The 24,130-nt window shown below is 40.3% G+C and overlaps 1 protein-coding gene across 2 annotated transcripts in view; it reads right to left on the bottom strand.

The window, feature by feature from the left end:
• The window catches only part of FNDC3B (fibronectin type III domain containing 3B), a 341,829-nt gene that overhangs the window by 134,402 nt on the left and 183,297 nt on the right, over nt 1-24,130 (bottom strand). For both annotated transcript variants that reach the window (XM_026498541.4, XM_026498552.4), the window contains exons 5-6: nt 7,624-7,867; nt 3,887-4,177 (exon numbers count right to left, since the gene is read on the bottom strand). In XM_026498541.4, coding sequence (XP_026354326.2) covers nt 3,887-4,177; nt 7,624-7,867 — 535 coding nt within the window. The remainder of the gene's footprint in view (nt 1-3,886; nt 4,178-7,623; nt 7,868-24,130) is intronic.

Raw genomic sequence — 24,130 nt, 5'->3', positions numbered from 1 at the left:
GTAGTGAAATCACTGGATCATGTGGTAGATATAGTTTTTAATTTTTTAGGAACCTCCATACTGTTTTCCACGGTGGCTGCACCAGTTGACATTTCTACAACAGTGCATGAGGCCTCCCTTTTCTCTACATCCTCGCCAACACTTGTTAGGTCTCGTCTTTTTGATACTAGCCATTCTGACTGGTGTCAGGTGACATCTCAAGGTTTTGATTTCTATTTCCCTAATGAGCATCTTCTCAGGTGCCTCTTAGCCATCTGCAGATCTTCTCTGGAAAAATGTCCATTCAGGTCCTCTGCCCATTTTTTCATTGGATCGGGGGTTTTTTTGTTTTTGTTTTTTTTGGGGTGTTGAGCTGTAGAAGTTCTTTATATATTTCGGATATTAACCCTTTATCCATTGTATCATTTGCAAATGTCTTCTATTCAGTAAACTGCCATTTCATTTTGTTTTGTTTGCAAAAGCTCTTTATTTTGTGTGGTCCCAATCGTTCATTTTTGTTTTTGTTTCTCTTGCCTGAGGAGACATGTCCATAAATATGCTGCTAGCCCACGTTCAACAGATTATTGCCTATGCCTTCTTTTAAGAGTGTTACGATTTCAGGTCTCACATTTAGGGCTTTAATTCATTTTGAGTTTATTTTTGTGTAGGGTGTAAGAAAGTGGTCCACCTGCATTCTTTTGCATGTAGTTATCCAGTTTGCCCAGCGCCATTTATAAAAAAGACTGTCTTTTCCTCACTGTACATTCTCGCTGTCTTCGTTGTAGATTAACTGACCATATCACTGTGGGTTTATTTCTGCATTATTCTGTTGCACTATGTATCTATTTTCCTGCCAGTACCAGATTGTTTTGATTGCCACAGCACTGTAGTGTATCTTGAAATCTGGGATGGTGACACATTCAGCTTTTCTGTTCTTTCCCAACACTATTCTGGCTATTCGAGGTCTTTTGTGGTTCCACACAAATGTTAGGATTATTCGTTCTAGTTTCTGGGAAAAATGTTACTGGTATTTTGATAGGGACTGCACTGAATCTGTAGATTGCTTTGGATAATACGGACATTTTAACAATATTAATTCTTCCAATCTACGAGCATAGAGTATCTTTCCATTTGTTTGTGTCCTCTTCAAATTCTTTCATCACTGTCTTAGTTTTCGGAATACAGATAGTTTTTACCTTCTTGGAATGTGGTCATTCTAGACGGGCATGTTTCATTCAGTAATAATGCATTTAAGGTGGTTTTATTTCTTTTTATACCTCAACAGCATCGGGTAATATTCCATTGTCTGCATACACCATAGCGTATTTACTTACTGGAGGACATTGAGGTTGCTTTCAAGTTTGGGCAATTATGAATACTGCTGCTATAAACACTTGGGTGTAGGTTTTTGTCAGGACCTAAGTTTTCAATTCATTTGGGAAAGTGAATACTTAGTTCTTGTTTTTTAAAGATTTTATTTATTTATTTGAAAGAGAGAGAGTGAGAGAGCACGAGCAGGGGGGGAGGCAGAGGGAGAAGCAGGCTCCCCACTGAGCAGGGAGCCCGATGCAGGGCTCCATCCCAAGACCCCGGGATCATGACTGAGCTGAAGGCAAACGCTTAATCGACTGAGCCACTCAGATGCCCCATAAGTACTTAGTTTTTAAATCCAACATGTAAACCCCTCAGATCGTTACTGAAATGAGGCAGAAAACATAATACTCTGATTCTTTATTTCATGGCTAAACCATGTGGAGAGTTGCACTTTGAGTGGTTTTGAGAACGTAAAAAAATGCAATGAGAAAAGGAGCAACAGACCGAGTCCAGACTAAAGCTGATATAATAAATTTCTTCTAATTTTTCATTGCAAAACACACATTCCTCTAAGTGCATAGCGAAAGTGATCTCACTTGTTACTATCATCACCATGTTTTCTACATAATAGCAAAGAGCTTAAGGTGCTCAAAATAATTATACTCTCATTCATTACCTAAAAGGCCCAAATGTTTGTAAATATATAGATGTTAGCAAACATTTCAGTATAGACTGCAGTGCAAATCCATATCCTCTCTTACAGCTGTGAGTATATTAAAAACTAGAGGCACTTACACATTTAGACATGTGATATGAAATAACTGCATAGATAAGGAAGATATTTATTTTTGCCATACTTAATCCATAATTACATTAGCTTTATTTACTAACTGTGACCCTGATTTATCTTATTTTCTTTCCTTTTCTCTTTGCCCCTTGATCTTACTCAAATGTATTCTGACTCTGTCATATATATCTATGTCATCTGTCTGAAATCTTTGTTGGTGCAAGACAGGGAAAAAATTACTAGAGAATGAATCAAATAATCAAGGTAGTTCAAACCTCATTAAGCTCTCTGAAGACTGCTTCTATGTTCCTTTTCTCTTTTTTATAAACTAAAATTCTCTTTAGAAAAACTTATTTCTAATTTTTTTGTGTGAATTCCCTTTCATGCCCATAGTTAAAAAGTCTAACACTGCCAGTCATCTAAGTTCAAACAAGAGTTTGTATTGTCAGTTGACTAAAACTTACTTTAAATGGAGAAATAGCACTATACCTAAAAAACGACTTAAAGGCCTCTTAAACTTTGGGTCTCTTATATCTTGTTTATGCCTTGTTTAGTAAGATAAAAATGCATGATAACTGCATAAAACTTGGAAAAATATAGGAAAAAATAAAGAACAAAATTAAAAGAATCTATAACACATTTTACTCAGAGAAATTACTGGTCACTGTTTACTGTATCTTACTATTCCTCTTTTTAATGTTACAATTCACTCACTCAAAAATAAAATGGGGGAAAATGTTATTGCCAATGGCTGGTTCTACCTCAGTTTCCTCAGCCCCAAAAGAGTCCAGTCTTCCCTACACAACCAAACATGAACGACATCCATCTCTGTCATTCACAAACACTTCCTCTCTCTCTCTCTCTCTCTCTCTCTCTCTCTCTCTCTCTCACACACACACACACACACACACAGTCCCTATTCCCATCTGGATGAGGTCTGATAAAATGGAGTATATTTAATGAGTGCTATAATCACTTCTTATTCTGTCTTTCATAGTCGCTCATATCTTTACATACTTATATTTGTAAACTCAGCTTGCTTTTTGAAATGTTACCTTATTCTGCTTCAATTAAGTCAGCCTTCTTTACGTGCCCATATAAAAGCCTGTTTTTAACTCCTGTGGCATCAAAATTCGGTGGTTTCTAAATCTTGGCTAAAAACTTGATTTAAAGCACATATACCTTCTTCCCCAAATTAACCGATCTATAGCCACAAGACCCATCTACAAAAGAACACATGCCCTTTGGAGCTGATGTCTCATATGCGGTGACCTTATTTCTTCCATCTCATTCTTGGGCAATGAACACTTTATTCAGAATGCAAAGGTGGCATTAAATAAGAACTCATGCCTAAACTAAGCAGAAATACATTCCTATTCCACAATGATAAATTTCACTACAGAACCAAGTAATTACATCTGGTTTTATGAGGTATAATTATTTTCAGAGTTAAACTAGCCCGTTCTACTTCTTAGAAAGACCGTTTTACTTTGGATCTCCTCCCTGCCTGTCTATTTGGAGTGAAACAACAGGAAGTGGGCTAATGTGAAAACCCGTTCGGATACTTGTCACTGAGCTTATGTAAAATGTCACATGGCACTTGTGACCAAAAGATATTTCTGCCACAAACTATTAATAAAAAAGAGGATACGATATTCTACCCTCACTCAGAAAACGATCAGAGAGGGTCTAACCAGTCATTCCTAGTAGGAAGACCATGAAATAACACTGTTAGGCACAAGATGTTTCTTTTAGGATGTCCAGCTCCATGGTTCACTCTTTACAGCAAACATCTCTGCACATTACCTTGCAAATCTGAGTCATTAGACTTTGGACTGCTCCTTGCTCGCCGCTCCGTTTTCTTGATCCCTGGCCCGCCACCGCTGCCCCCTCCGCTGCCTCCGCCACCGCCGGCACTGTGGCCCTTCCCGTAGCCGTTGTACACGGGTGTGCAGTTGCTTTTGTAGATAGAAGACGGAGGGCTGTTGAGGCGGTTCTGGCGGTCAATCTGGCGGTCTTTCAGTTTTTTGTGCGGAGGCTTGCTGTACTGGTCTTCCCGGGTAATGTAGCTTGACATGCCGTAGAGTGGTATAATTTCTGAAATGGAAGATGGTGACAAATATAAGCTCAGTCTGCATTTTTTTTTTTTTTTTTTTTAGATTTTATTTATTTGTTAAAGAGAGGGAGAGAGAGGGACGGAGGGAGAGAAAGAACAAGCAGGGGGAGCAGAAGGCAGAGGGAGAGGGAGAAGCAGACTCCCTGCTCAGCAAAGAGCCCAATGGGGCTCAATCCCAGGACCCTGGGACCATGACCTGAGCTGAAGGCAAGATGCTTAACTGACTGAGCCACCCAGGCGTCCCTGAATCTACATTTTCAATAAGAAATTTTAAATGGTCAAAAGACCTGGCTCCTGAAAGAAGAAGTTTAAAAAACTACTAGAGTAAATATTTTTAATTTTACATATATATAAAATACACGTTTAAAATGTTCCCATTCATTTTGAACCAATCGAGCAATAATCATTAAAAATTATATTGTGTGAAAAAACAAATAACTGTACTGTGTGTTCATGAATGTTCCAGAAATTATGGAAAATACTGAAGACAAAGTTCCTGTCCATGAAGAGTTCATAATCTAGTTGAATTTATATTTAATTTGATTTTCCTGTCAAAATCAGTCAAAATGTAAAGAGCCAACGTTTGAATAAAATTTACTAACATGATGAGATGAAAAATTTCCACTAAAAATAATCAAAGCTCACAGAATCCGGGGAGATGTTCAAAGAGAGACAGGGGTAGACAGAAGCCATCTCTGCAACCTGGTGCTGCACATAAGAGGCTGTGGTCTTAGACTTCTATTCTGGAGTCATCGAGAGGCAAGACAAACCGACTAAGAATGTCACCTGGCTTCACTATGTAGATTTTTTTTTTTAAGATCTTATTTATTGGAGAAAGAACGAGTGGGGGGAAGGGGGGTATGGAGCTACCAGGTAGAGGAGGCAGAGGGAGAAGCAGACTCCCTGCTGAACAAGGAAGCCCAACACAGGACTTGATCCCAGGACCCTGGGATCATGACCTGAGCCGAAGGCGGATGCTTAACTGACTGAGCCACCCAGGTGCCCCTACTATGTAGATTTTTAAGTGGCTCCAAATAAAAGAATGGGAGCCCACAAAACAATTTCAGATCTTAGGGGAAAACATTTATTTTAAATTAAAAACGTTAAATCAAAAATTGTATTTAGGCATCAATAAAAATGACAATATATAACACAGAGATTGGGTCCTTAAATGTTTATAAGAAAAAAGGGCCCCATATGTATAGAATGACCAAATAAATTAGCATTCCAAACTGAATACTTCTGAGAGTGGGAAGGTAGCATTCCTAATTATGGCTCTGGACAAGACACCTAAACCAGGACTGTTTTAAGCATACTAGGAATGTACCGTCACCCTACATAACATAACTGACATTTCAACTGATGGATGGTAAAGCTCCACTTTTCTTTCTGTTCACATAGCTTAAGGAAGATCTTTAAAAAGCAAATCTTCACAAGGTAGCCAATTTGCACTAAAGAATGTGAAAAAACAAATGCAACCCGTCAGACTTGATTTCGGCTCAAGTCATGATCTCAGGGTCATGAGATCAAGGCCCACGTCAGGCTCCCCACTCAGCGAGGAGTCTGCTTGAGATTCTCTCCCTCTGCACCACCCCCCATGCTCACTCTCTTGATCTAAGAGCCTATGCCCAATTAAATCATATCCAAATATACAAAAAGGAGAGTAAATGTTTTAAATATCACAATGCGTTACACTTGAGATTTAAGATATTCACCATGGACACTAATATAATAATCTTTTAAAACATACTGAAACTTTACTCCTCTGGTGTAGGAAATTAAATGTTCACATTGTTTTTAGATATGTGCATTGAGAAGTACGGTAAGGGAATATATAAAGGGCTTTTTATCTATAAAGCAAAAGGATTTTGTTTATTGCTTTCTTTAATTTGAAATCAATGAGGCACTTTCATTTGTACATTATTGTACTGTGGTATTATAATGAAATTAAACCAAAATACCCTATGAAACGAAGACGCTATTTTTTTCTTAATTCTAAGGACCGTTTAAATCATACTGCTGTCTAGAATTGCCGAGGACATCATTTACAAACAGTAACTATGCGGCATCGTACTAACACACTACCAGCACACGGCAGGTCACACACCCTTCATCAAGCAATTAGACAGTCACCCAGGCTTTTGGTCATTAAGCTCGGACCAAATCAGACAACTCTGACAATACTCAAATATCTAATACGTTGTGTCAAAGCACTGAATACTTTCTTAAAAATGACATTCAATTACTTTTTTCAGATTTTATCCAAATGTTTTCATGGCATCTCCTATGTTTTGGGGTGTTAGTTATGTCACTAGGCAGGAAGATTATATTGATGCAAAGTTTTCGATGCCATCATTTCTCCATACCCCGCTATGACAGCACTTGATTCTTTTGAATTTTATATTAAGTTTCTTTCTAACTACTAAACGAGCAAAAAAACCAAAACAACAAAATCAAATTCGATCCCTAAGTTGGAACAGGATATTCCACTTAAAATAACCATCTCAGATTTTTCTTTTGTTAAGAAAAAAAATTACAATGTGAAATAAACATACAGGGAAAAATATATATATGTACATACATGATTGATAAGAGACAGTGAAGTGACAATCCGCTATGGTGTAACAGCAATTCTCGTATTTGAACCAATATAAAAAATGTCTGAAGTGATAAAATGCTTCAATGCAGAGAAGAAAATCACTCTGCAAAGCCTTAGACACGTTAGACGTCAAAGTCTCATTTTTTACGTCAATTATCTAGTTTCTTGGTATCCAATTTGATAGAAAAAGGCCTTAGACTAAACCAACACCAAGGCCGAAACTAGAAAGACGTCATGTCTGAGACTCTTTCACGTCAAGGTGAGTATCTGGCTACCAGCCAGTGAAACTGGTTGAAGTAAAAACAGGCATCAGGAGGACCACCTCGAGGGGATTCTGAGTTCTACTGAGACTACAACACAGAGCATCCGGGAAAACGAAGGATTACTGAGACCTCAGAGTCTTCTATCACTGGAAGTTGGGCACAAAACACTTAATTTCCCTGCTACCGCTAGACCATCCGGATGCTGAGGCAACAATGTGCCAAAGATGAACTTCGGGCCACCGTCACATACAAATACGTAAATGGGACACAGGAACAGAGCACACGCCACTTATTTCTTACTACACTTACTTCTTACTACCCCACCCCCTTCTCTTTGTGCAGTGGGTGGAACAGGGGGCAGAATCTTGGAAAATATAAAGATTCCACAAAGGAATCTTTGCAAGACACACTTGGAGACAAAGGAAGCTAGGAATTTCTCGTGAGCTTTCAACAGCACGTAGATCCCCTTCGACAGGCTCATTACAGGAGAAACAAAGGGCTCTCTGGTTCTCCTAAGCTACTGCCCAGTTTCAAGAGCTCCCAATGCCAGCAATAATCTACTCACCTTGCTCACCGTATATTGTAGGGGGAATATGGTGCTGAGGAAAAAACTGAGGCGGCATATCTCCAGGTCCAGTAACAGGTGGGTAGTAAGCCGTGTGCGAGTTATGAATAAAATGGGGGTGGTGAGTCAGGTAGGGGGGTAGGTGATGGGTTGGAGACATGGCTGACGGGTAGCTTGGAGGGTAACACTCGGGAGACTGGGGTGTGACCACCACCCGGCGGACTCCAGTATTGTCTTCAATCACCTAAAGAAAAGAGCAGAAAGAAAGAATGTCGTATGTATTATTAACAAACATCCTGTGAACATATATACTGTTTAATTACTTTCCTTAATTTAATTTTCTCTCCTCAAGGAATAAAAAGTTAGTGCATGTTGAATTCTGGTTCTCTAATTCAACCAGTTTTTAAATGAGTTTTAGAAATAATAATGTTTAACAATTAAAATTTATGAAAATAAACTTTTCACCAACCACTTGATTCCATTACACAAAACTTTTTGGAGAGATCAATGGCGTGATAATAAATCTTGTTTGTCTCATAAAATTTTCCAAGAAGACTTGGAAGAATACTTCTGAAGACTTCAACTAAGACAACTGAATTTTAATGTGTGATTTAGTTGATTTGAGGAATGACTTTGAATATAACTAAGGGTTCAGTGGTTTTCCAGAAAGAAGAGATTTCTGAGCAACAGAAATGTACTACAGGGCAGAGCTTTCCAGATCGGCCTGACGACTTCCGACCGATTCCTGCTTTAGCATGACCATTCCATTCGTACAAGAGCTTTAGGAAACAAAGGGAACATTAACGTCAGAGGCCAGGGGAGTACCAAAGGTTCGTTTATTTATTTATTTATTTTAATGATTTTTTATTATATTATGTTAGTCACCATACAGTACATCCCCGGTTTCCGATGTAAGGCTCGATGATTCATTAGGTGTGTATAACACCCAGTGCACCATGCAATACGTGCCCTCCTTACTACCCATCACCGGTCTATCCCATTCCCCCACCCCCCTCCCCTCTGAGGCCCTCAGTTTGTTTCTCATAGTCCATAGTCTCTCATGCTTCATTCCCCCTTCTGATTACCCCCCCTTTCTTTATTCCTTTCTTCCCCTACCGATCATCCTAGTTCTTATGTTCCATAGATGAGAGAAATCATATAATTGTCTTTCTCTGCTTGACTTATTTCACTTAGCATTATCTCCTCCAGTGCCGTCCATGTTGTAGCAAATGTTGAGAACTCGTTCTTTCTGATAGCAGACTAATATTCCATTGTATATATGGACCACAACTTCTTAATCCAGTCATCTGTTGAAGGGCATCTCGGCTCCTTCCACGATTTAGCTATTGTGGACATTGCTGCTATGAACATTGGGGTGCATATGGCCCTTCTCTTCACTACACCTGTATCTTTGGGGTAAACACCCAGTAGTGCAATGGCTGGATCATAGGGTAGCTCAATTTTTAACTTTTTAAGGGACCTCCACACTGTTTTCCAGAGTGGCTGTACCAACTTGCATTCCCACCAACAATGTAGGAGGGATCCCCTTTCTCCACATCCTCTCCAACAATTGTTGTTTCTTGCCTTGTCTATTTTTGCCATTCTAACTGGCGTAAGGTGGTATCTCAGTGTGGTTTTGATTTGAATTTCCTTGATGGCTAATGATTTTGAACATTTTTTCATGTGTCTGTTAGCCATTTGTATGTCTTCATTGGAAAAGTGTCTGTTCATATCTTCTGCCCATTTTTTGATTTGTTTATTTGTTTCTCGTGCCAAAGGTTCATTTAATCTGGGACCAAGGATGCGGATGAAATGAGGGGATTCCAACCAATAAAAAACTCGAGGAGTACCAAATCACGACAGACACCTTTGCTCCAAGATGTCCTCACCATGTAACGGGTGCCGTGAAGGGAGACATGAGGACGGGGGACCTGCTATGAGCAAAGGGAGCCCCATCAACACTCTTTCCACATGTTCTTCAAATGCCTTCTAATCCCCAAGGGAGGCAGCTGAGGCAGTACAGTAACAACGTTTATTGCCTCTCTGCCAACTCCACGCGACCTGCTCTCAAAACAAAGGCTTTTGTTGAGATGTAAGACGAGAAATAATACAACAGATACCATAATCAAGAGGGAAAGCTGAGGAGTGCCGAGAACAGGAGCAGGGAAAGGCAGAGTCAGAGATGCTTCAGGGATCTGCAAGAACTGGTACTGCTGCTGGGACAGCTCAGAGAGAGGCCCCTGGGTCAGGGCCTAAGAGTAAACCTAGATGCCAAAGAGACCAGCTGGCCTAATCAAGTATTTAAGACAATCAGGCACATGCTGGTAGGGAGCTTGCTTAAAAAAAATTTAAAACAACCACCACCAAAAAACATTGAAAATTAAACTTGTATATTGAAATGGATTTCTCATTACACCTCAGGAGGCTGATTACAGGCCAAAATAAAGTTACTTAATCATGTCTAAAACTTCTAATAAAAAAAAATTATAATAAGCTTTGTGTTTTAAAATACTGTTTGATACAAAACGTCCAGTTTATCAATGTCAGCCTGTACGTGAGTGTACAAGAAAGGTCTTGTTTGAATTAATAGCCATTCATCTTTATGTTAAGAAAGCAAAAATCTTTATGTTTATTAATGAGCCAATTAACAGAACAGTTTCAGAATTAACCACTATGTTAACAGTTCATTAAGAAAACAATATTAACTCCTTAAAATTAAGATTCTGCATCATACTCCCTACTAGAGCTCAAGATGTGGCTTTTTATGTACTCTTTAATAAATGTAACTTCTGGGTTTTGGCAAGCTAATCACATTAACCTCATTTACGAAGGCACAGCTGTCAATTGAAGGTAGAGGTGAAATGATGCTTAAGCTATGACGTCAGAAATTCTAATGTACATGGTAGCATCTTCTATATCATCTAAAATGCAGCGCGTGAGGGGCGCCTGCGTGGCACAGCAGTTAAGTGTCTGCCTTCGGCTTAGGGCGTGATCCTGGCGTTCTGGGATCGAGCCCCACATCAGGCTCTTCTGCTATGAGCCTGCTTCTTCCTCTCCCACTCCCCCTGCTTCTGTTCCCTCTCTCGCTGTCTCTATCTCTGTCAAATAAATAAATAAAATCTTCAAAAAAAAAAAAATGCAGCACGTGAAAAGGACATTTGGTAGTGCACTTCGTTCAATTTTTGCATGTGTACAGATTTCTTACTATCTGTCTTTATTCTATAGTCTTCTTTCTCCCCGACTCTGCCACTGACTAGTAAGAAGAAAATAAGGTATTCCAGCTGTTTCTCTTTCACAGAACCTTCATGTCAATCCTGTGTTAGACACTGGGAGGTCCACAGAAGCAAAGTATCTGTTTTCTTGAAATTTGCAACTTTCATTATTTTCATTATTGTAAAACTTCCAATGGTGAACCAGCCACACAGACCCAGCCAATGCAGTAAAACAAGAACTGGGCCCTCGCTAAATAGGAAGAGCTCTGGGCTTGTAAACAGGAGCAATTATAGCCAGAAGAAATTAGTTTAATTTCATCACAAAAACAAAGCACTTAAAAAAATGAGGTGAACAAAAAGCACTAACAAAGATAAGAATTCGAGAGGGGGAAAAAAAACCCAAAAATATAAGAGATACACAACTAATACATTAGTTTTTTGCCACTGTATTTTGTAAGAATAAGTATTACGGTTAATTTGAAAAAATCATAAATCTGATGCATAAATTACCCTTCACCAAAAAAATAGGTTTCCAGTCAGAAAACCAAATAGCTTTTTGACACCACAAATTGCCTACATATATGAAAATTGTTTGACAGCCCCATTTTTAATTATCTTAAATTATTCTGCGGTATTTGTGTAAGACATCTATTTACATGTGCTTGAGTAATGGGACTCTTTCAGAAAACTGCTCCTTCGCCAGTCAAGGCCTACCTCATCATTAAAAATATTTTAAAGAAATCAAATATTAAATATTTCTGAAATAATCAGAAACAAAAATATTTCTGAAATAATCAGAAACAAAAATAAATACGCTGAATATTTTGTTCATTGTTCTTCCATAACACAGACTGCAATATATTTAATGATCAAATTCAGTTTTGATCTACGTCTGAGGAAATTGTGCCTACGCTCCTCCCAAGAATAAGACAGTCCAAGGAGCAATAAAAATGCACAAAATAATAACTCAGGAAATCGTGGTAATACTGCTCTTTGTTTAAAAATGTGGTTCACAGGGGTGCCCGGCTGGGTAGGTCAGTTAAGCATCTGCCTTCGGGTCAGGTCGTGATCTCAGGGTCCAGGGATGGAGCCCCGTGTCGGGCTCTGCTTCTCCCTCTCCCTCTGTCCCTCTGTGCTCTCTCTCTCAAATAAAGAAATAAAATCTTTAAAAATATATAAATACTGAGAAATTTGTTCATGTCTAGTATTCTTCCTAAGCGGAGATCTAGACACAAGGATGAGAGGCTGGAGAACGAGGTGTTCCCAAGAGGGAGAATCTCTGTCCTAGCACACCAGTGTTTTCGTAAGTATGACCAAGAGAACCATTAAAACAAAATAACGTCGCTGGTGGGGGAGGGGGGAGAGCAAAAGGGAGCGGTCAGGGGAGCAGCCTGGAGAGGGAGAGGAAGAAACCCACAGCCAGGGCTGGGTCTGCCAGGGGGGGACATGGCTTATCTCGTTTAACTTCCTTAGCGCCTACACAGATGTTTGCATCCCTGTCGCACATGAGGAAACTGAGGCACGGCATGATTCAAATGTACAACTAGTTCAGCTGCAGAACCCGATCTGGTCTGTACTCCAAAGTTTTCATTATGTGGAGAATTATACAGAAGTTAGGTATGCTGAGAAATAAATATGTGAATAATGAACCACGGGAAACAGAATAGTTGGGTTCTCAAGAGATGTGAAAGGATTCCAGACAAACCAGTATTTACTGACTACTCGTTGCACTGCTTTAATACCCTCTGTCTGAAATAAGGCAACACACATTAAGGTCCTGGAACAGCCACAGGCACCTAAAAGAAAAATCTTACCTAGCCATTACTGCTATTAAGATTACACCTCATTAACTCCTCCCAACAATCCTGTGAGGCATGGCCAGTTATCCCCATTTTAGAGATGAAGAGGAATGAAGCTCGGGAAAGTTCAGGCAACTGGCCCAAGGTCAGAGAGCGATGGGGGAAGAGAGGGAACGATTCTGAGTCCCAAGAATTAAAACAGATCTCTTAACAACACTTATATTTTGAGCGTCTTTTCTCGTAGCTAACAGAGAAGGAAGGCAGTTCCCCTTACTGAAATAAAATGCTCCACAGGAAACTTTTTTTAAAGATTTATTTATGTATTTGAGAGTGAGAGAGAGAGAAGAGAGCGTCTCCAGCAGACTCCCCGCTGAGCACGGAGCCTGACATGAGGCTCGATCTCACGACCCTGAGATCATGACCTGAGCTGAAATCAAGAGTCAGACGCTTAACCGACGGAGCCACCCGGGCACCCCTCCACAGGAAATTCTAATTAACTCCTCTGTTCCTCCAACTCTCTCCCTTCTACTTCTGGGTTGCAAGCAACAACAATCAAAAGAAGAGCTTAAATGGTAGGTAACAAAAGAGAAGTTTTATAAAAGGCTGCTGCAGACAGCCGAGAATGATCCAGGGGGCGGGTGGAGCAGAATGCGCACGGACACGCAAGAACCCACACGCACTCAGGCAGCGTGTGAGGCCGGGCAGCCAGCTTGCTGCAGCGGCAAGAACACCGAGCTGCCTGCACACAGGAAACTGGGACCAAATGAGTTCGTGAAATTCAGGCTCCAGCTCAATTCCTAACTGCTGCCAACATACTTGAAACGGGCTCCCAGGCTATTCCAGGAAGGGAAGAAGTCTCCACTAAAACTAAGCACGCAAGCAGTGAACAAGGAGAAGAAAAGGCCAGGCAGTACAAAACCCTTGCATGGAATGGGCAGGCCAACAGTCCAGGCTTCTCCCAGCCAGCCTGGTGCCCCCTGCCCCCGCAGCACCTCCGTCCTGCAGCAGAGGTCACAGATCTGTCTCCTGCCCGCACTCCAAGTCCCCCAAGGGCACCTGGACACACAGGAGGCTTTTGATAAATGCTGGCTGAGTAAACAAATAAATGAAAGAGCAAGAAGGGATGGAGAGAGGGAGAGAGGGAAGATGACTCTGATTTGATGTCCACCAAGACTTATTTACAAATTCCTTATCAAATTTTCTCCCTTAATTCAGGTAAGTACATCCTATTCTAAAATCTCATTTAATCTAAACCCAATTAATTCCAGACTTGTCATTCCTGACTCTCTTATTTTACATAAATGTGATTTTACCAAAAGAAAGACAGGGACAAATGGACATTTCCAATATAAGTTCTACTTCAATCCCAAATGCAGCTGAGAAATTTTATTCATACCAAAGTGTTAGCTCCCACATTTCTTTCTTGCACTAACGCTTCACTCGGCATTTTCTAATATAGTGAACAGCATAAAAGAGTAAAAGCAGGTCTGTTCTCCATGGAAGGCAGAGATTTGAAACCTAAAGACCATCCTTCCCCTAGCCCATCCCCTTCCTGCTATCCTGGAGGAAACTCCCACAACCACCCCCAAGTGCCATTAGAAGAAAGTGAAAACTGGCAATAAACGAATATTCAAAGAGCAATCCAAAAGTTACAGGAGCAGGCAGTCGTTCCATTTGATAGAAGTTAGTTACTGGACTTAAAAAGGGTGGCAGAACTGAATGTATTTCCCAAATCTCCTGACTTACTTCTTCCTGTCTTTACAAATTTAATGATTACAACTGTGGTTGAAAACACCAAACACTACTTCCCATTTTCACTACTCTTCCTATCCGTGATGGCTAGCACCGATGAAACATTATTTGCTCTTTCTAGCAGGCTGAGGACCAGCTCCTTTTGCCATACAGCGCGGCTAGTTTTGTAGCCAAAAGGAAAAATAAATCATTGATGATGTTTCTGGGCTTCTTCTAAAAACCCTTTCAATGATATCATAAGATTATTCTGCAGAAGAGCTACAGATTGATAATAAATATCCTTCCCTGGATCAAGAAATGAAAGTTCCAATTACTTTTCTCAAACAGTTCTTGCCAATGGTTAAACAACTCATTTCATTTACTTTATCGATAACTAAACGTAAGGTTTTAAGTACTTAGGTGATACATGAATAAACAAAAATTCCCCAAATATTTTTACCTACACACTCATTACATCTAGAAACCTTCAGTTTTCCACTGGTCCTTAATTTTTAACCCACATGCCAGCTCCAGGCAATGGCTAGTATAGACTAAGCAGAAAATGGTTAGATCCGGATACAAATCTGAGGTTGCTGTACAGGAGATCACAATTATTTATTTTTTTTAAGTTTATTTTTTTAAATTTTTTAAGGATTTTTTAATTTAAATTTAATTAACATATAATGTATTATTAGTTTCAGAGGCAGAGTTCAGTGATTCATCAGTCTTATATAACTAACCCAGTGCTCATGACATCACGTGCCCTCTTTAATGCCCATCACCCAGTTACCCCATTCCCCCCACCTCCAGCAACCCTCCATTTGTTTCCTATGATGAAGGGTCTCTTATGGTTTAACTCTCTCTCTGACTTCATCTTATTTTTTCCCTCTCTGGGGGTCACAATTACGTGGCGTTTGTCTTCAGTACTTCTGGATGACGCTCACACACAGGCTTGCTCCAGAGGTGACCAGTATGAGGAGATAACCTCATAAACAGTCACAGCCCCGCTGCTGGCTTTATATATGCCAACACTTACACACACAGAAACATGTCAAGCCACTCACACTTCTTTAAATCTTGAACCTGGAAAAAACACAACGAAGGCACCATATAAATAAAATCAATATTTAGTGCTTTACTAAATACAACTAGCTCTTTCTGGATAACTACCCAGTGATTTAGAACTAAGACCACTGAGAGCTAGAGAGGAGGATGGAAACAGGCACATGGCCTATAGTACCTCTTTAACCCATCAGCTTGGTAAAGCGTGCAAATGCTGTAGTCGAGGGGACACCGGCAACGACCTAAGACCCCCCAAATTACACAGGATGCCCAGCCAGATCGGAGAAACATCGTAGGCTCAGCTGCCGCAACCTGAGGATCCCACAGGGAGACAGAGGTCCCTGCTTCGGAAGAGCTAAGGTCTCAAGACGCTGCAGACAGCCAGAGGCCTCCTCCAACACAAATCAGCACTGTGCTGCGGCTGACGACTAAATGGCAAATGGCTTCATCTGGTGTACAATGAAAGGTGACAGTAACAATGCCTGTGATCTGTGTGTCAATTAACAGCTTATAAAGCATTTGGCACAAAACTTAACTTGCATAATATGCAGCAAACCTCTAACTTCTAACATAGGCAACACCACCATCCTCGATTCGAGGTGAAGTACCTTTAGGAGCGATTAAGTAACTTAACCTAAGGCCAGGTGAGCGCTTGTCAAGATTCACACCCAAGGACTCTGGAAATGCGGTGCCTTTTCTAGCCTAGTTTCTTGTACATCACCAACCTAAATAGTAAAAAGGACCACATTTGAGATCAAAACCCAAATCGAATCCTCCCCAATGTGCACATAAGCACACTGGACAGCGAGAATAGTTACATCCACAGAGTTTCAATCAGTCACACGGACCAACTATTTCAGACTAAATGGAAATGCTGGTTTAAGGAACAGAATATTTGTCAGAAGACAAATAGGTGAGTAGACGTCTGATGGTGTAATTTGTGCCAAACTGAGCTGCCTTTAATGCATTACTAAAGACATCACTGTGGGAGTCTGCGGGTGGTTAGTGTGCTGGCCTGGCGGTCTCCGTGGACCTGCGCGCAAGAGACAGCCAATCACATCTCTTCTCTCGAACGTCTCAGGCACACTCATGCCCACGGAAACATAGACTATTCTAGACTGTATCTATGAATTTTATGTATTACATTCACAAATGCCTCACCAGTCTGCCAATGGGCTCCATGGCACAAGGATTAGGAATCCGTGCTGACGATACTCAGATCATATTTATCACAGAGCAAAATAAGTATATTATAATTCTAAGTCCAACTTCATAAACCAGATGGATTTCAAAGAGTGTGCAGGAATATAAAATCCACCTAACCTTGGTAAAGTTTTGTACACAAGTTGAGCAAAGGTATTTTTCCAAAAAAGGCTGTTATATATGACAAACGTGGGTTACTAATTTATAAAGACAAATTGTGCAATAAAGTTAAATATAGTATTATGTGTATAATTTAACACTTACTGATTCAGAAGTCATTTCTACATGCGACTCTCAATATTATTTTTTATTATTTTCTTTTCTTTTTAAAGATTTTATATATTTATTTGACAGAGAGGGAGACAGCGAGAGAGGGAACACAAGCAGGGGGAGTGGGAGAGGGAGAAGCAGGCTCCCTGAAGAGCAGGGAGCCCGATGCAGGGCTGGATCCCAGCACCCTGACCTGAGCCGAAGGCAGATGCTTAATGACTGAGCCACCCAGGTGCCCCTCAACATTATTTTTTTAAAGATTTATGTATTTATTTGAGAGAGAGAAGGGGGGAAGGGGAAAGGGGAGAGGGGAGAGAATCTTAAGCAGACTCCACACTGAGTCTGACACAGGGCTCAGTCTCAGGATCCTGAGATCATGACCTGAGCTTCAATCAAGAGTCAGACACTTAGCCAACTAAGCCACCCAGGCGCCCTTGTCTCAATATTATTGTGAAAATCAACTATCATTTTCCTATTGAAGTAAAAGACAGCATTCCGTCAAAAGAACACTAAACACTAAGAGAGGGTGCCACAGTTTTGGTATTGCTCGTGGAAACTTACTTATATTCTCATTTAGTCTCCTTTTTAAGGAACAATATGAACAGTAGAGTGAATCACCTAATTGAGATCCGGAAAAAACCTCAGAGATCCTCCAACATTTTCCTTTCCCTTCCTCTCTCTATAAGGTCAAAACAACACCAGCCAGCCAGCCAAACTGCGATAAATGCCTGGTATGTGCTGGGCACCTTTCAAGGAACTGGAGACCCAGTGATGCAGGACACAGAGGAGCGCTGGACTTGTGAAGCTTACGCGCTAAAGGGAAGGAAGGCCCACAATCAAGGAAACAAACAAGTGGAACACCCAAATAATTTTAAAATATTCCTAATATGTAAATGATGAATCACTAAATTCCACTCCTAAAATCAGTATTACACTACATGCTAATGAACTAGAATTTAAATAAAAATTTGAAAAAAAATTCCTAAAATCACACAAGGGGCTGGACACAGCCCACCGGGCTCACGTTTCCTTCTGTTAATCCTGCGTTCTCTTATGCCACAATGTCAGGATCTGAGAAACGGAAGAAATTCAGGAGAGAAGGCAGAACAGGGAGACAAAGAAAAAGCTCAGAAAGAAGAAACTCACACCGTGCTCTGAGGGAGGGTACGTCCCTGGTACATTTCTTTAATTTTGCGCTGCCAACCCTGTCTGTAATTCATTCCTCAGACAAAATAAGCCATAAAACGAAAAAGAAAGTTGCTGTGAATCTGTTAATAATGGAATTAAAACAGAACGAACATGTAAGTTCTCTGCTCTTTTCCACAGAAGCTCCCGACTGCCGTGCACATACTCTGCCCATTGTGGAAATTTTCCTAACTTCCTATAAAAAAATCTATTCTTCCCAAGGACTTAAAGTCTTGAAAGAGACACTAATTCTCTTATCATTGGCTACCAAAGGGGTCTGATTCTCAGACTGTCAGGGCTCAGGGCAATCCCCGAGCTCCTTTCTGCTCATCATTTTCACAGTACTGAAGGTGGAACCCAGCATTGGTTTAATCCCAGGTTGTAATTATCCAAAGGAAGTGGTTGGGGCTAATATTTATAGCTCTCAGCTGGCCTGGCTGAGCAAAATGGGGAAAAGCATTCCATGGTTTCCATCTAACAGACCCCATTATTTCTTCACAGGAGCTCTGATTTCTGGCCAGCTCTTGAAACAATCCCCACTGGAAAATGACCAACCAAAATTTAAATGCATTTTTCAACACATTTCTTGCTTTTCCCCGGTCAAGGGAAATGAAATATATACAATTTCAACAGGTACCGACCCATTAACGAATTCCCAAAACAAAGAAATGAGGTAAAGTGCGTACTTGTGCTTTAAGAAAAAAACACTCTATCTGAAGTGTTTAAGTTACATCAATTAACCTAAGAGTAGTTTCCTAAATGACAGAATATTAACTTGGATGTTTCACCTTTTCTATTCATATGCTTAAATCTTTTGGTCTACGTAAAATTTCCCATAACAGCTGAAAAACATTTCATAAATTACTATGGAAGCATGGAAAATAAAACTCAAGACATCTGCTTAAGAAATTTTTACATAGAATTATTCATAAAGTTAATGATGAGGTTAAAAAAGCTGAGGAACACCATGGCCAGTATACAGGGAAAGGAAAAATCTGCTTCATCCCGCGCAATCTCAGTATGTATTAAGGAAGGCAAAGTCTGCCAAACTTTCACTGAAATTGTTCTAGCAGTCTTCTTCAGAACGGTATCTCCCACTTCCTGAATGCCCACTGTGGACGACATGCCTCACCTAACACTCCTCTTAATCCTTACCTCTACCACATCAGGTAGGTACTCGAGTATGTGAAAAGAACTTGCCAAAGTTACATGGAAAGTAGCCATGGTGAAATCTGGTGGAATTTGAAGGCAGGCCTCCTCCAGTACTGTCCATATTCTTCCCAGCTGTAGTACTCGCCCTTCCCCGGACTTTCAACCCTAATCACATTCACAGTTGTTTTTACGAAATGGAAATAATGCTGATGAAAGTGATAAGACTAAATACCCTCTTATCTAAGTCTACTTTCTCAGAGTTGGCGGGGGGGGGGGGGGGGGGGGGGGGGGAGCTTAGACTCTATTTTCTCTTAAGTTGAAAAGGTCAGGTTACTTTTTCCTCATACCTCTCCCAGCGTCTCACCAAAAAGTAAAGCACAAAATACACACACGCTGTAACATATAAAAACCCGCAGTATCAGAGACGACGGAGTTGAAAGGACAAGATTCCATGGCTCTCCTGCCCGACCCCAAGTCCACATTATTTCAGGGCCATGGGTTCAGTCCTTCTCAACACCCTCCTCCAAAAAACACCAGACCGTGCAGAGCAGAGCTATCTTTACCGCTCGATGTTTAGCTTTCTGTAAGATGATCTGTTCACTGCTGACATTTGTATTTGATCAATCTCATCAATTTATCTTTAAAGCACTTTCAGCTACTGAATTATGTCATGAATGCTATAATCAAGAATTTCTCCATTGACTCAGATGAGAGTTACTAATGGAACATCTTGAATCATTCACCTGCCTCCCTCTTCAGTTTTCTTCCAACCATGGACCGTGCTCACTATGTGAGCAGCTGGTATTTTAGCACTGGAAATGTGCAAGCAGGCACGGCACATGTCCGCACTCGCACTGGCAGAAGGTAATGTAACATAAAGCAAATATACATATCAAGGCAGGCTCTGAAGCTGACTCTGAAATCACAGCACAGAGGGAAACAGGCCGTGAACTCAGAAGTGCCTAGGCTGCAGTACTGGTTCTACTCAGGACCGCAGCTTCCTCATATGTAAAGTGCAGAAGTAAAGAAAGCATTTAGCACAGGGGACACCATACACAGTAGTTACGACTGCGATCGCCAACCACGTCAGAACAGGCTGGCCCAGGTTTCCCAGCTGTGCCATAATGAACCATTAGCAGGACTAGTCACATCTTCTCTCCCCACCTCTTTTATAAAGGCTTTACTGAGATATAATTTACATACCATAAAATCTATCTTTTTAGAGTATCTCATTCAGTGGTTTTTAGCATATTCACAGAATTGAATAACCATCACCACTGTTTTAAGTTCCAGAACAGTTTCATCACCTTCAAAGAAGTACCGTACCCATTAGCAGTCACCCCCTAATACTCTCTCCCCTAGACCCTGGCAACGACTAACCTGTTTTCAGTGTCTGTGGATTTGCCCCTTCCTGACATTATAAATAAATGGGATGATACTGTGTCTGGCTTCCTTCACCCTTAGCATAGTATTTTCCACGTTCATCCACATTTTAGCGTTAATCAGTACTTCCTTCTTATGGCTGAATAATATTCCATTGTATGCATATATCACATCATGCTTATTCATTCATAAAGCCGATGGACCTTTGGGTGTTTCCATCTGGGAGCTATTATGAATAATCCTGTTATGAACACCTCAAAGTTTTTGTGTTAACACATGTTTTCCTTCCTCTTGAGTATACGCACAGGAGTGGAACAGCTGAGTCATGTGGTAACTCTATTCAACTATGTGAGTAAATGCTTTGTTTTCCAAAGCAGCTGTACCATTTTATATCACCACATGCAGTATAGAACAGTTCCAATTTTTCCACATCCTTGCCAACACTTGTTATTATCGATCTTTTTAACTACAGCCGTCCTAGTATATATGCATGAAGTATATTTCATTGTGGTTTTGATTTGCATTTCCGCGATGGCTAACAATACTCAGCATCTTTGTCTGTGCTGATTGACAAACTCATACATCTTCTTTGTAGAAATGTCTATTCTGATCCTTCACCCATTTTTAAATTGGGCTGTCTTTTTATTCTTGAGTTGTAAGATTTCTTTACACATTCTAGCTACTAGTCCCTTCTGAAATATATGACTTGCATATATTTTCTCCTGTTCTTTCAATTCCCTTTTCACTTTGTTGATGGTGAAAAAGTTTTGATTGAAGCACATAAAATTTTAATTTGGATGACATTAAATTTATCTTTTTTTTTTCCTGCTTGTGCCTTTAGTGTCACATCTAGGAAGCAACTGCCTAATTTAAGGTTACGAAATTTTACTTCCGGTTATATAGTTTTAGCTCTTACACTTATGTCTATACCCCATTTTGAGTTAATTTTTGTCTATTGGTAGGGAGTAGGGGCCCAACTTCATTCTTCTGCACTTGCATATCCAGTTGTCCCAGTACCATTCATTGAAGAGGCTGTTCTTTCCTCTTCTGCACTGTCTCGGCATTCCTCTCTCTTAAATCCACATTCAGTGAATTTCACTCCTGTTAGGTACACATCCCTCTGATCTTACTACTTTTCCAACTATCAGGTATTTTGTTACTCTCCTTGAACCTTCAAATCTTTGAAGCAAATCTATGCTACATTCACTTTGTTTCAGCTTGGCCAGCTGCTTACATTTAAAAACATTTATCAAGTACCTACTATTATGTACCAGACAGTATTCTAGATTCCCAGATATAATACCAACGAGGCACTAGGAGTTCTTGAGGATGGTTATAAAATTGTATTGTACTTCGTGCTGAAGATGGAGACGAAGGACCAAAGATGCTGAAAAAAACAGAACCACCATTTCCATGTTGGGGGTTCTTGAAAGGGTTACACTGAGGAGGGCCATCTGAATGAGAAGAATGACTGAACTGTTAGACAAAGAACAGCTCTAGAGTATTCCAAGAAGAGGGATATAATGGGCACAAAAGTATGTAGTTGAGAAAAGGCCAGATATATCCAAGGGACCAAAGTTTAAGGTGGTAACAACACAGGCCACAGGAAAAGGTGACCCTCAAAAGGAGAGCAAAGTTAACTATTAGAAATTTATCCAGCACACTAGAGAACTTGAACTCTGCTTTGATGCAATGTACACCCAACTCTAGATCTGAATGAGGGAGTCACAGATATTTGAGGAAAAGAACTGTGGGGATCCAATGCAGAATTGATATGCATAGGGACAGAATAGTGCTGGGCACTTCTCAAATATGTCCAGCTGGGAGGAGAATCTGTGTGGTGTGTGTGTGTGTGTGTGTGTGTCTTTCTTTCCAGAACTACACAACAAAACGTACTTTGCTCCTTAGATCACTTGGTGACAACAAGTCTCCTAAGACATTTGACACCTGGTTCCAGGTTCCACCCTCCTCATTTCTTTGAGGGATATGTGCCACGTGAGCTTTAAAAAGATGTTGTACAAGCATTCTACCAGTTTCTCAGTTTTCTTCCTTATTAATAATCGGTTTTACCCGGTCACTTCCCTGTCGGGTATCATTAAAGGGACAGTGCTACCACAGAAGGTCATTTAACTCTGGGCCCATCCTCTGATCCGGGAGCCCATCTACAGGAAGTCGAATATATGCCTTACAGACTGCCTTTTTTCTCTTTTCTCAATTCAGAATCCAAATTATTCCATTCCTACTCTTCTTCCAATACCCTCTAGCATTTTCTGCCATAATTTTCAGCTGAAAAAGTGCTTCGTTTTACTTCCATCTCAGGTTTACAAAAGTGAGTTTACAGCTCTGCTATTAATCCTTCTGCTTGGATTTTCTATAGAAGTTTTTATAGAATCAGAAATAGACCACAGTATAAACTTCTCTATTTCTCCTAGGACTCCCAATAAATGTTTTGCAATTAGTGTGATCACAGCAACACCACCAGCAAGAAAAAGCCCACTGCAGCTTCTCTTCACTAGAATGTCCCAACTTTTTAACTGCTATTTCTTAAATGGGCCTTTAGTATAAAAGGTGTTACTTCTGCTATCACAATTGTAAGAACTGTACTCGGTTTAACGGAATGAAATGCTTCCTCAAAATAAATGAGCAGGAGACATAATGGCATTCTACATTCCTTGTTCTTTTCTGTTAACTGACTGGTGACGTGAACGTGATCCATCATCACGTGTCCCGGCTGGAAGGGCCTGCTCTGCACCCTTTCTCCTCCCCATGATTCTTATTTACAAAGACTTGTATAAAACAAGTCATTTATTTGCAACAGTGGGGAGACGGGCCAACATTTTGACTACTCAAAAAAAAAAAAAAAAAAAGATGTCAAATTGGCTCACACAAAAGTAGGGATGGAAAAAATGAAATTATAGTGGCTGCACTATGGCTCAGACAGTGAAGAAATGGCTAAGTTTTAACATCAGAGGAGGATAAATCTTTGATTCCTGCCTGCACTTTAGCAATTTTCCTATGCAGCTGCCAATTTTTCTCACCCTAGCAAAATCATTAAGAACTGAAAATTATAGATTTTTAAAACCACTTCAAAAGCAGACAGAGGGACAGAGAAAGAAGAGAAAGGAAAAAAAATCCAGAAGGATAATCCAAAAAATGTTAATGCAATGATTATCTTCTGTGGGTAGTAAAACTATAAATATTTTTGTCTCTCTTCTGTCTTTTCTGATTTTTTTTCTAAGGAGTATAGAATGCTCTTATAATCACACAAAAAAGAACAAAATGGGCAGAGAGAGAAAGACAGTCAGGCACTTGGAAAGGAAGCTGTCCAGGGAGAGGGGCAGGGAGGTGCTCACCCTGCACCAAGCACAGGACGACATGACAGTAACGTACAGACACCCACGTTCCAGGCACCCTGAACACGGTGTACCTTGTCTAGTTCATCCTGGAACATTTTTAAAAATCCCTCCAGTGTACCTCTGAAACTGCTTTTACTTTTTTAATTGTTATTGC

This window comes from Ursus arctos, unplaced genomic scaffold, assembly GCF_023065955.2.
Source record: "Ursus arctos isolate Adak ecotype North America unplaced genomic scaffold, UrsArc2.0 scaffold_4, whole genome shotgun sequence".
Classification (NCBI taxonomy): domain Eukaryota; kingdom Metazoa; phylum Chordata; class Mammalia; order Carnivora; family Ursidae; genus Ursus; species Ursus arctos.
This window is presented reverse-complemented; position numbering and strand designations above follow the sequence as displayed.